Source organism: Pygoscelis adeliae, unplaced genomic scaffold, assembly GCF_000699105.1.
Source record: "Pygoscelis adeliae isolate BGI_AS28 unplaced genomic scaffold, ASM69910v1 Scaffold186, whole genome shotgun sequence".
Lineage (NCBI taxonomy): Eukaryota > Metazoa > Chordata > Aves > Sphenisciformes > Spheniscidae > Pygoscelis > Pygoscelis adeliae.
In genome coordinates, this window is record NW_008825071.1 from 5,058,465 (window position 1) to 5,071,799 (window position 13,335).

General features: G+C 43.7%; 1 protein-coding gene across 1 annotated transcript in view; it reads left to right on the plus strand.

Annotated features, from left to right (window-relative positions):
- The first annotated feature begins 5,215 nt into the window (after positions 1-5,215).
- The window catches only part of TMEM170B (transmembrane protein 170B), a 133,924-nt gene continuing 125,804 nt past the window's right edge, over positions 5,216-13,335 (plus strand). The window contains exon 1 of the mRNA XM_009326544.1: positions 5,216-5,325. Coding sequence (XP_009324819.1) covers positions 5,216-5,325 — 110 coding nt within the window. The remainder of the gene's footprint in view (positions 5,326-13,335) is intronic.

Genomic DNA, 13,335 nt, shown 5'->3' on the forward strand with positions numbered 1-13,335 from the left:
AAGGCCCCGCACAGAGCGAGGGCTGACAGGCCTGCTTCCTGTGACCCAGCGACTCTGCCCGGGCCGTTTCAAAGCCGCTCACCTCGAGTTCTCTGTATGAAACGGACACTCGGAACAAAAGGCCTTCTGTCTGCCGCCCCCGCTCCGGCTGCTGCCTCCTGTGCTGGGGGATTTCTGGGCCTGTCAAGGTTCAAAGCGTCCAGGCTATTAGCGAAGGCAGCTCTGGGAAGAGTGGCTTTCCAGTGGCGAAGTGGTGAGGCGCCAAACACGCCCCTCGCAGCCTGGCCTGGTCTGGGGTCTGCAGGGCCGGAGGTTGCTCTGCCAGCCGGGCTGCGCAGAGGGCCCTGTGTGCTGCCAAACCTGCCTGCTGCTGTGAAACCCCTTCCGTCCATCCCTTCTGTAATGGCCTTTTTCTTGCGCAGCTTTTGGAGGGGTTGAGCACTTTATGCTGCTCCAGTCTGTCTTTCCGATGGTTTTTTGTTCTCGGTTGTGCCCAAAAGATGGTCTTCTAGCTACTACCTCTCAAAGCACCAAGTGCTCACTTTGCCTGGGAAAGCCTGCTATTTAAACAGTGATTAGACACCAGAGGCCAAAATGGCTTTAATGATCTAGTGATGTCTATTATAAAGAGTGACCATGGCAAATAAGGATTATTTGGAAGAGAGTGATAATTAACTCTGGTATCTTGGGGACAGGAAAGAGCAGGGAAAATAAATGTGTGGTGATTCTCCATGCTTTTTAAGTCAGACCCCTTAATCGGGCATGATTAATACGGTGCACATAATAGGAATCTTTGTATATGGGACATACTCCAGCTTGTTTAGATGAACAGGAAATAAATCTCTCCTTTTTGCCCGAGTTGGATCTTACCCAACATTTCTAGGTCACAGATGGACTCAAGACTATTTCTAGTGGTCTAAGGAAAAACAGCAAAGAATAATCTTGCACTACCAGATTACAAACATAACTTCATTCCATGGTACAGCGCTATCCTTAAATTCTCATGTGACTAATCCTTCAGAGAGGGATCCTATTGCTAAAATGGCTTCATGGCTTCTAAAGAATGTCATACTTTTATCTGCAATCTCCTCTGTTCTCTAGTTCCAGCATAAAATACATGGTTGTACTATACAACTTTACTAAATGAATGTAAAAATAATTTTTTTTTCTATAGCGTCTTCTTGACTGCACATGCCCTAATAGTTCGTCGGTATGAGTCCCTGTCAGTACAAAAGATGTCTTGGCTATTAGTGAGAAAAGCGAGCTTCTGCTTTCTGCAGTGCAGAGCGTGCCACTGTGAACGGGCTCCCTATGCAGTGCTATAGCTTCACTGGCTATAACCCCTCGTAGGGGCTTTTCTCTGGGTTTTTCTTTCCGTTTTGGTTGTTGATATTGATTCTTCTGGTTTTCCAAGAAGATACTTGAAATAGATAATATTTTATATGTGCTGAGTTTGAGGCAGCATTGCTTTAAGGGTAGCATCAAAATAAATTCGGGTCGTTTCAAGACAATACAGCTCATTTGTATGATGTGTCCTTAGACACTTTATTTAAGAATTCTTCCAGTGATTATGCATAACCAGCTTACTATTGGGAGAGTGCAAATCTCTTTGGAGTGTTTCTTAACTGTAGAGTTTGACCTTTGATTTTCTTCTTGCATGTTTTTGCCCTTCGTACTCCAAGGATAAAATTTCTCGTGGGAGGAGAAAATTTCTCCTAAGTACAGAGGATGCAATGGCTAAGCTGTTAGCATGGTATTGGACTAGCATCCAAATCCTGTTCCCTGAATAACCTCTGTATAATCTCTTTATGTGGCACCATTGTCATGAAGATAAATGCATTAAAGATTGTAAAACCACATTAATAAGAATTGGATAAGTATCAGAGACAAAAATAAGAAAAATAGAATCATATTTCTGACTTCACCTATGTTTAAATGCAGAGTGCATCTGGTTTCCAGTCATCCCACCACTAGTGATACTTTTCATGTAATTGGTGTTTTTCCTTTTTCAGAATACTTTACAATCACATTATGAAACCTAAGCACATTTGAAAAGCTGTGCCTTCTGCTTTTGCTTTAGGTTGCATTGCTTTTAATGTACGTAAAATGTCCCTGACTGATCTTAATATGAGGTAACAGATGTGTTAACGTAAAATTCTAGTTGGGTTGTTCCCTTGTATATATTGTTTTGCCTTTATCGCTCTCCATAACTCATATTAAAAACTTTTAATTAGATGCCACTGGAATGACACTTTGGGCACAAAACCACAAAGTCTATCGGTGTTGATAGATATACTTTACAATTATGAAGAAGCAGATACAAGAATTGGTATTTTACAGGGAGAAAAAGAGATTGCCGTCGCACACCACCTCCTCAGTGAAGTCCCACTGCTCATTTTATTCATGCACCCACCCTCCCTCCCTCCCTCTCTCTCACCTACTCCGTTTACTGACTTAGGTTTTCTTTGCACTTGGAGGGGGTTTTTAATTTCCCCAAGGGTGAAATACTCCCACTTAGTGCAACACTTCTAGCAGAGCTAGCAGCATGGCGGAGCTCCCTGATCTGTCACGAATATCAGGAATTAGATATACCTTGAAAGAGAGATTTGTAAATATGATCCTCTAACCTTGACGCATTACCATAAGAAGTCAGGATTGCGGCAAGCACACATTGGTGGTTAGTGCAAGCACTTTGCTTTGTCGACTGCCGTGCCTTTACTGTGTAATATTGTATTTCAGATGTAGCGTAGGAAAGTTTTGAGTTGGTTGCCGTGGGTAATCAGCTCAATTATACAATGGAACATGCTGATGAGGAAGCCAAGACCTGGCATTACTGATGTCTGTGTTGTAGGGGCAACTTGAGCTATATTGCCAGGATTTATAACTACAGGGCCCTATTGAAGTTCTCAGGAGGGTAATTCATGTAATGTGTCTTTTTGCTTCACAGCACAGCAATGGCTTGATTCACTGCCTCATATTTTATGCCGCTGCAATTCTAGCGGAGTAGCAAATGGGTTCTGTGACTTCGTCTTGTGCCTGCATCAATGGTTTTTGTTTGTTTCTTTGCTTTTGCCGAGGGCAATTAATATTACTCCTGCTCATTTGGGCAACCTACTGCTTGTCTCCTACTCTCATACACCATCCTGGTGAGCTTATTGCTTGCTTTATTTCTCACCGCACCGCTGCTCTGTGTCTCCCCGGTGCCCTCCTGATTGCCAGTCGGGGTTCCGGGATATTTGCGGGACAGCAGCAGAGGAAATGGTGGGGTAGCCAAAGGGACTGCTTGACAGCCGGGCTCTGTGGCTTCCCCGCCACAACTCTCAGCACACAACGTGAAACAGAGCTGTCAGCCAGGCTGGGAAGGGAATACCCATTGAAGCAAATCAGCCAGCTATCGCCCTGGGACAATTGATAGGAGAAGAACACGAGACAGATATCCTGCTCTGAAAGGTTACTCAAACAAAAATCCCTTGTTCGTATTTCCCCATGACACAACTTGAAAAAGAGAGACACAGCAGAGTGTCTCCCTCACAGTTGAGAGAGTCTTTTCAGGAAAGGTCTGTGAGCTCTGTGTTTGGGAAACACTGAGCCATCTTTTTTTTTTTTTTCCTGCACAAAGCCCTAACTATCCTTTGAATAATGTTGCGTGGCATCTGCATCACTTCTTGCTGTGATATTTGGCCAGGGGATTGGGATTAAAATTAATTTAGTTATAGTGCCACTGCACTTTATGAGCAAAGGAGTTGTGGTAATAAGCCTTGGTCCTGCCGCCTCTATAACGCTACCCAGACTGGTTCAGTGGGTATGCAGTGGATGGAATTTCTTCAGTATAGAATGGTTTTATACATACTCAGAGTGATGGAATTTGCTTGCTTGGACAAATCTGTTAAAAAAAGATGAAACGCTGCTGTTTCCTGAAAAGAACATTAACAAAAATCCACCAGTGACACGGGCAGGCTTCTGTATCTGTCTGCATGGAAAGACCCCCTCTCCGACCTCACTAGGAGATAATGAGAAAAAGATTTCATTCTCACCCAAAGAAGGGAATATTTTGCATTTCAGCAAATCAAAACAAAGTCTGCTCTGTTTTTCTTTGACCGGTGATGGAAATCTTTTCAAGCAGGCGGTCTATTACATTTAACAGTAACAGAAGTCTGTCCTGGCAGACAGAAGGGTGGGTAGCGATCGCTGTAGTGGTCAGGTTTAAGTGCAAGGGTCAAATTGTGAGAATAAAAGTTGTTAATAGAAGTATCTTTTTAAATTTGATTGTCCTTTGCTGTTCTACCTAAGATGCCTCTTAACCACAGAGCTAGTTCACTTGCTTTGCTCTAGAATTCTACATTTCCGTTAATATATATGAACTAATCTTACAGACATCCCACCTCCTTTCACAATAAAGCACAAAAGCTGTTCACATTCTCAAGAAGGGCATTTTATGCAGTGTTTCTTCAGGAATCGCTCATTTAACTTTGAAGGTCGACCATCAAGGCCCTGTTTAGGGACCCTCCTTTAGATAAAGGGAATAAATGCAGCTCCTTCTGTCCTCTCTGTTTTGCTTCAAATGCCAGCCAGAAAGAAACACACTGGTGTCCTCCCACCCAAAAGGTTTTGAAAGTGAATCCAGCCTTTGTTAGCTTGAGAAATCATGGAAGGCAGTTGGAGTTTAGATATTCTGGCACTGGCTATCAGTAAGCCGCTAGCCTGACCCAGTGAATAAATCTGAAAAGTCTGTTCAGTTTAAAAAAAAAAAAAAGGAGGAGGAAAATAAATACCGCTACAATTTTCACTTGTTACGAGAAGCAGGCGGTGACCTTCTCAAGGGAAAATGAACACGGGAAAGGGAAACAGCGGAATCGCTATTAAAACAGCATGAGGAACCCATCTCACCCTGGAGAAAGGAAAGGAGAGAATGTAAAATTGAAATGAAGTAAATTTATCTCTCGTCCAATGCTGAGTACTAACTGCAGACGAGGATGGAAGAGAATAGCTTTTCCAGGTCCGTGCAGCACAGCAGCTCCCCAGCCATCCGGCTGGTGTAGAGCACGTGAGTCAGGGGGACTTCACGTTCTCAGCAGCACTGGAAGGAATTTGTGGAAGACAGCAGCGATCGTAGCTGAGCTGCCACGCGCTCTTTGCAAAGCCGAGGCAAGTAAGAGCTCTGCGAACCTTGATACGTGCACTGGTGCAGATAACATTGGTGCATTGGGCAGGAGACATGGCAGAAGCCGGTGGCTTCAAGATGGGTGCAGGGCTGTGGCGGACTGGGTCCCCCAGTGCTCGCCTGCCTGTGAACTGGTGGTGTTCGGAGGGCGAGAAGAATGTAAGGTATGCGGGGAAGACTGGAGAGGGAAGAGAATGTCAGGACGGAGCACGCAGTGGCCTATTCCTTCCAGAGATACTGTCAAAGGCTTATTCATTTCCCAAACAAACAAACCAGTCTAACAGTCGTGCTCGCAGAATACACTCCTTTGTTTTCCCCTCCGGCACTGAATATTTTTAATACATGGGTTAAAAAATACAGGCTTGCTTCCAGACGTGTGGCGTGCATGCCATTCAACCTACTGATGCCAAAAGAGGGGTTTTTTGTTTTTCTTAAGAAAAACTGAGAAATAGCACAACTATGGAGACTGCAAAAGGCTTCTGTTCTCTCAGGTTCACAATTGTGCAGATGAAATATGATAAATGTAATATAGGGAGGTTGCTCAAGAGGAAATGTATCTTTAGACATCACAGCTTGTTTAAGGTGAAAGGAATCCAGAATTGGAACCGGAATTGCCTCAGACGAGAAACTTAGGCACAAAGCTTAGGCATGTTAAGCTTTTCATGCAGTTGTAAGAAGTCACAGTGCTGGCATCCAAAAGATCAGATCTTTACCTGAACTTTCTACTTGAACGTTCCCCAGTTTGGGCGAAACTCTGGAGCTGAGATTTTGTCCACGTGGATCATGTTACATTACTCCACCAGGTATTAAAATTGTTAAAATAGGAGTGAATTGAGTAGGGTTATTCTTTTCTTTTTGTTTTTAGGTTGGGTTTGGGGTTTTTTTGGTGGAGGCCAACCAGCCCGCCACAGCACTATTATCCCAGTTTGGAAACACCCCAGGCTCTTTGAATACATGTGTCCGCCATACTGGGTTTGTGGGAATGAAGTCCTGACTCAAAGAGCACGTAACCCACCCACAAAGGAGTTCCTTCATGACAGCAGGAGTGTGAGTGTGGACAATTAAAGGTTCACTTTCCTGTGACATCCTGTTTGACGTCTAGAAAGATAAGGTTCTGTAGACTAGCATCAGTAAGTTTTTGCTCAGCAGGTGTGATCTCTCTCACCTCCACACATGCACACACAGAGTAATATGCAGCAATTCCCATCCCCAGAAGCTTCGTCTTGAACGCGGTAGCGCACGGCTCTGCTCTTTGCAGTTTCTGGTTCCCTCCTCCTACCTACTCTTCCTGCCTGCCTCTCCTTCCCCTCCTCCTGCCTCCCCAGCCCTGCAGTCGACAGGGTGGAGAGCCCCACTTCCAAACACATGTGCCAGCACTTTCCGCTGAATTTGTGAGGAAGGAGGTTATACAGAAACATGAAGCTACAAAATGGCGTATAAAGAGGGGGGTGCATTGAAGTCCTTACACATCTATTAGATAGATTTAAAATACTGCATCAAAATCCTTGAAATACCATGAATCCTCTGTGCAGAGCATTCTGCATCTTAGCCCCATCTAGGGGAGCCAGTATCAAAGAAACCCTTGTCTAAATACTCTCCCCTTCCCCCTGATTTGCAGAATGCATGCTACTTTAACTTGGCAAAACTCAAAACTGACCCTAAAATACAATCTCTCCTGACTGTAAATCGTCCATCAGTTTTGCACATCATCCAAGGAATCATCCTGTGACCGGACTAGCCAACTGTGTCCATTTTGCTTGCAAAGCCGGTAGTTTTTGCTCTCTCTGGTTTTAGGAACCTTTTGTTGCGTATCTACCACACTTCTTTAGCAAAGGTAATCTGCTGTTGTTATATTTTATATCCTCATGTTTTCCCTCTCCCCATCTCTCACCAGCAACTCTTTCATAGCACCAAAAGCATTTCTCCCTGGTAGGGCCAGCAGCTCAGTTGTTGTCCACTAGCCAGCAACCAGTTCTTTCCAGTGGGAGGAGGGGAAGCAAAAATGAAAATCGAATAAAAAGCAAATCAGGGATTTTAAAAAAAATCAGTCCAAAGGGGAAACTCCTGTTTTGCCTTTACCACCAAGCTTCCCATGAAGTCTCAGCCTGGAGGCGTTCTGAGGCTTGAGAAATTTCAGGGAAATTTGCTGCTTTTGGAGGTGTTTGGAGGGAGTATATCATAGAATCATAGAATAGTTTGGGTTGGAAGGGACCTCTAAAGGTCATCTAGCCCATCCCCCCTGCCGTGGGCAGGGACATCTTCAACTAGATCAGGTTGCTCAGAGCCCACTCCAACCTGACCTTGAATGTTTCCAGGGATGGGGCATCCACCACCTCTCTGGGCAACCTGTGCCAGTCTTTCACCACCCTCAGCGTAAAAAATTTCTGCCTTATATCTAGTCTAAATCCACCCCCCTTTAGTTTAAAGCCATTCCCCCCTGTCCTGTTGAAACAGGCCCTGCTAAAAAGTTTGCCCCCATCTTTTTTATAAGCCCCCTTTAAGTATTGATAGGCTGCAAGAAGGTCTCCCCGAAGCCTTCTCTTCTCTAGGCTGAACCACCCCAACTCTCTCAGCCTTTCCTCATAGGAGAGGTGTTCCATCCCCCTGATCATTTTTGTGACCCTCCTCTGGACCCGCTCCAACAGGTCTGTGTCTTTCTTCTGCTGAGGGCTCCAGAGCTGGACGCAGTACTGCAGGTGGGGTCTCACCAGAGCAGAGTAGAGGGGCAGAATCACCTCCCTCGACCTGCTGGCCACGCTTCTTTTGATGCAGCCCAGGATACGATTGGCTTTCTGGGCTGCGAGCGCACATGTTGCTGGCTCATGTCCCGCTCTTCATCCACCACTACCCCCCAGGTCCTTCTCAGCAGGGCTGCTCTCAATCCCTTCATCCCCCAGCCTGTATTGATACCAGGGGTTGCCCCAAACCAGGTGCAGGACTTTGCACTATATACAATAGGAAAGTGATCATCTTCTCTGTCTTTCACCTGAGCCAGAGTTGTGGAGGTCAGTTGACAGCCATAACAACAGAGAACGGCACATGAAATGTCTCACACTGTCTGACTTATTTTCTCTTCTTTGGGTGTTGGTGTTTAAGCTCTCATCTCATACTCAGCGTACATTTGCATCTCCACAAAACTGCCAAAAATGGTTATCTTTGCTGCCATCTAAATCTGTTTATGGTCTACTCTCCCAAAATCATTCTTTAAAAGAAAATGACTGATTTCCAAACCCCTCCTTCTCTTCTGTTATTTTTAACAAGCAATTCAGTCTGATGTCGTTTAAAGAAAAGATCATTGCATTACTGCGTGTTGCAGGACTCTAAGGAAACAATACTAGAAGAGAAGGAATGTGGGAAATCTGTTCCCTCTCTTTTCCATTGCTGTCATTTGCAAACTCTGAATGCTTCCAGCAATGGGGTAGCCAAAGATGGGGTGAAAAGGACAGATTATGTTCCCATTGGCAAAGCTTCCCTCGACTTCACTGGGACCAGGATTTGGCCCATGCCGCGTAGCATCCCAAGCCTTGGCTTTGACTTAATTGTCTCTTCATAGTAGACTGTCTGTGCTGAGGGAGGCAGCGCTTGTAGATAACTCGGCTCTCACGAGTATGCATCACAGTTATCCTTCGGCTTGCTTCAGTCTGAATACTTATACTTGCACAGCTGATAGAAGCACTGGTCTTGGGATCACATGAAAGGAAGGCTGCACACAACTGTTTGCTGGTCCCTCCTTCAACACCTATGTTCTCTTCTCTGTCTGCCCTTTCCCTCACATCCGAATTGACTCATGGTGTTTGCTCCTGAAGTCTGATGAGGGCTTGAGTCATAAGGGTTGACACAAGGATTTGACTCCTCACCTCCTCAGAGTTCAGCCCTGTCTGGGAGCTGTAAGGATCTGTTTCCACACGTACTCATGGCTTTTGAGGAGGGGCTTAGCTCATTCGTTGTGCCATAAAGTCCTGGAGAATGTACATCTGGAAGCCACTGCTAAAAATCCCTGGGAGTGTCAGGGTACTGGAGAGGCTCTCCTTTAAAGTCTTGAGATAGAGTGTGTTGGCTCTGGCTCCCTAGACAGTAAGTAGGCACTGTAAACGGACCTTAGTCATGCTTTCAAAAGTAAGGCACTGTAGTGCGTTGTAGTGAGCGCAGCTGCCGTGGGATGGGTCCACAGGAGCTATTCCGGAAGTTGTTGCTTCCAGTGAAAGATCATGGTATGGATGAGTCTTTGCCCAAAAAGAAGACCATGAAGGCCATACGTATGCAATCCCCTGTCCCCAGAACATAAGCAGTGGTCTGACATGACCATCTGGTGGTGTAAACACTGGCTCAGAAACATGAAAGTCAAAGATGTGCTGGGAGAGCAGGTTTCAGGTATATATGTGTAGATAGGGTCAAAAGGTTGGGACTAAAGCTGGTGGAATAGGCTCCTTAGACTGGTCTTATAATTTCATTTTCCTTATTTCTCAGAGATGGAGCTTCTGGTGCAGAGATCAAAAGTGGGAAAGCATAAGAAATGCAGGGTCCCAAATGCTGACTCCTGACCTAAGCACATGGGTGAAAAAGTCTGTCGGACCAAGTTGCATTTGTAGGAGCTGTAACCACTGTGGGGAGGAATGGAGGGAGACATTCCTTTGAATTTGTGGGAAAAGGGAAAAAGGGCAGGAAAAGGAAGATTAATAGAGAAATAGACTATTATTAATCAAAATAATGAGAGAGAAATAGTCAGGGGCATTAGGGATACAAAGCACCCCACACCTTATGTGGATCAGTACAGATTATAGCCTTTTCTGTCTTTTGAGAAATCTGTTCCCCTCCTTACTTTGATACTTAAAACATTCTGCACTTGATAAATAACAAAAAGTATGGTTCTTAAAGACTGAACCACATTCTGGTAGCAGCCAAGATAACTTTATGAAGACAGACAAACTTGTGTTAAATTAAAAAATATATATATCACGCTAGAAAGTTATGTAATATTCTATTTTAAAATCATCTGGTCCTAATTTACTAAATTTACTGCCTCAGAGCTGATGCCAAACTGCTACATTTGATTTATAGAAATACTTTAGCACATTTTTCCATCAGGCTATTGTAGAGTATATTTACTGCCTTTTTATTATTGTTAAACATGCAGACTGCTTTAAAGGAAAGGAACATTTTTGAAGAGCTTATTGATAGTTTCTCACAGGATGCCAGGAGACAAGCAGATAGTAAACAATGCTGTGTACTTAGGAACATTCCACTCGATTTTCAATTCCTTCACCATCTTTTTTTTTCTTTGTAATTGAACAAAGTGATCCATCTGGTAAATGGATGTTTGAAAATGTCCGGTTTGTGCCAAACCACTTTTCTTAAGCACAGACTACATTTTTTTCAGGCAGATATTTAAACAGCAGCCGTACTGTGATGCATTGCTAACCATTAAAAAACACACACAAAACCCAGACAGCGGACAGGGGGGAGTCGGGGTGGGAGGAAGCTTAACAAATATTCCATTAAAAATCTATCTAAAAATATCATGCTAAACAACCCTCCTTCTTCCCCTTTCTCTCCTTGACAAGGGTTTCCAAATGGGAAGTGACTACTAGGGAGTAGAACCTATGACCTGTGTTCAGCGGAGTGATTGAACGCGTGCTTAACTTTACGCACGTGCTCAGGTCCTTCCTTATTCATTTGTATGTGTGCGCTTCACTGAACTGGGTCCTTGATGAGTCTTTGTCCGCTTGTGCAACAAAACTGTGTTCCAGAAGAGTTACGTTTTTCAAGATTTTGAGAAGTCATCATAGCTTTTTTTCTCCTGCAACCATCTCCCTTTGAACTTATCCACAAAGTTTGCACCATCTGCAATGAGTTCTCAAATTTACGGATATTGGGTGGAGCTCTGGTTCAAGCCTTTCCCTAATTCTTATTCATCTCTGTATACTGATCTTCTGAACTCGGAAGTGCCAAAATACCACAAGCGGAGGGAATTTTTCTCGTATTTCCAGCTTGAGCAGAAGTAGGTGGTATTAGACATCCCCTCTTAGTCTGTGGTAAACTCAGACTAATTCAGATCTCATCTAGCATGTAGTCATACCAATACCTTTTCTCCAAAAGTCCCCATGCAGTTAACTGAAACTTGTCTTGCCTGCTTTCATTTTGATACCTTTCTTTCCTTGTCCATCTCTACAACTGCTCTCTGTTGAGTCTTAGATTAAAATTCAGAGTCTCCTGAAGTCACACAACCAACTAACCAACTTCAGGGACTTTAACTTCAGCCCTGTTTTGAGTCCATAAATTCCCTCCCATTTTAAAGCCCAAATCTCTGAATAATTTTGAAGCTCAAGGGATTGATATTTTTTGCCTTGAATACAGCAAGACATCAGACTTTTAATGCCAGCTTCAAAAAAGCATCAATGCTTTTAAAGTGTCTGGTCTCAATAGCAGTACTTCCAGGTGAGTTGGGTTTGCACAGCTGAAGAGGCTGTTACTTCTGTAAAAGAATGAGAGGGTGTAATCCCTGTCCTAGCAAAGCTGACTCAAGTGTGGCTGTGGCTCCACGGTATCATCTGTTTAGTCTCAAGATAGAGAAGACTTAGTCAGCTATCCCAGTCTTACAGTGCCAAGGCAAAACTGCTGTCTATTTTGTATCCATGAATGCCTTGCCACTGTGTCTGCTTGTAACATCCCAAGATTTTAGGACATTTCAGTTTGGTGAAATAGGTTACTAGGCTGTTGTGGGTTTTGTACTTGTTGGTATGGTTGTTGGAGAAGGACTGTCAGAAAAGAGGAACTGTGTGTGTTGCCCACCATGAAAGGCTCCTGGCTGAGAATTTTCCCTGCAGCGCATGAAGTACAAATCCACCAAATCTTCTCAAATGCTTCTGTGATATAGATGCATGAGAGCCGCTCATGAAGAAATGGACCGACATGAAGGGGAAGAGGGTAAAAAGGTTGCAGCTGGGAAAAGAAATGATTCAGCACTAGTTTTTGTGGGCTGGCATTTGTGTTTGCAGGTCAAAGTCAGTGTAAAGTTGTAAATGTTCTTCTGTGTTCTGCTCTGGAAAGGAGATAACGGCGCAAGACAAGCAAAGTGCTAAAGTCTAAATTTAATTTGACAAACCATGAAAATGAGACAATTATGTGCTAGCTGGTTGAGGTCCAGAGATGTCACCTCCCATTACTATCATTTGTTGAGTAGTTGCCAACATTTGTCCGTTTTCAGAGCCCCATCAATGCTATAGAAGACTATTTCTGGGACTCCTCAGCAGTCTGAAGAAGAGTGGAGCTTTGTTACTCGGGAGCTAATCCCCTTAAACCACTTCCTCTTCCCATTGGAGTGAGGTTTTCTTAATGCCTTTTTGTGTGTTTTGTTTTGTTTTGTTTTAATGACCAGTGCTCTTGGGGCTGTTTCCAGGTCTCCCTGAAAGGTCAGGTCTGCTTTTCTCTTTGCTTGCCATTCATATGGTGAGTAGCAAGTGCTCCTCCTGCCCCCTTCCCTCAGGCGTTGAGGCTGCTCTGTTTGCTGACCTCAATTCTGTTCTTTGAGGTTGACAGTGGTTATTTCATTATTTCACTCTTTAGAAAAATAAGAGAGTTCCTTAAAAACTTGTGAATTTATATTCCTTCTTGCTATTTATCACTACTTCACCCAAATATATGAGTAAATAAAAAGTGCATCTGTATCTTTCAGCCTTCTCTTTGCACAGTGATACAATGAAAGACACATGACGCAGAGAGGAATTTTTCCACCTGCAGCTCTGGAGAGCTTTCAGCTCTGCTTTAAAGTTTGTGGTATTGTTTTCTCTTGCAGGGTTTGTTCTGCATCTCAGAAAACAAAACCAAACATACATGTGACATGTTTATATAGTCATGGTTCTAGACTTCAGATGTCTTGTATGTAAGCAGGTGTCCCCAGATAATCTAAAATATATCAGGTGTGCCACTTTTATAGTTATACATGATATAACCACTTAATTAAACTAGCCATACATCCTAGAGACTGCATCTGTCTTTGATTCGTGCAAGATCTTGGTGGTGTTGAGAAGCCACAAGCTGTACTGAAGCTGCTCAGTTTTATGAGTGATTACTGCCTCTTGGGACCAGTCCAGCTGATAAAGCTATGTTGAAGTAGGTGACAGTTGCATTCCTGTGTGTAGGGTAATAATTCTCACTTAACTACATGTAGATGAATT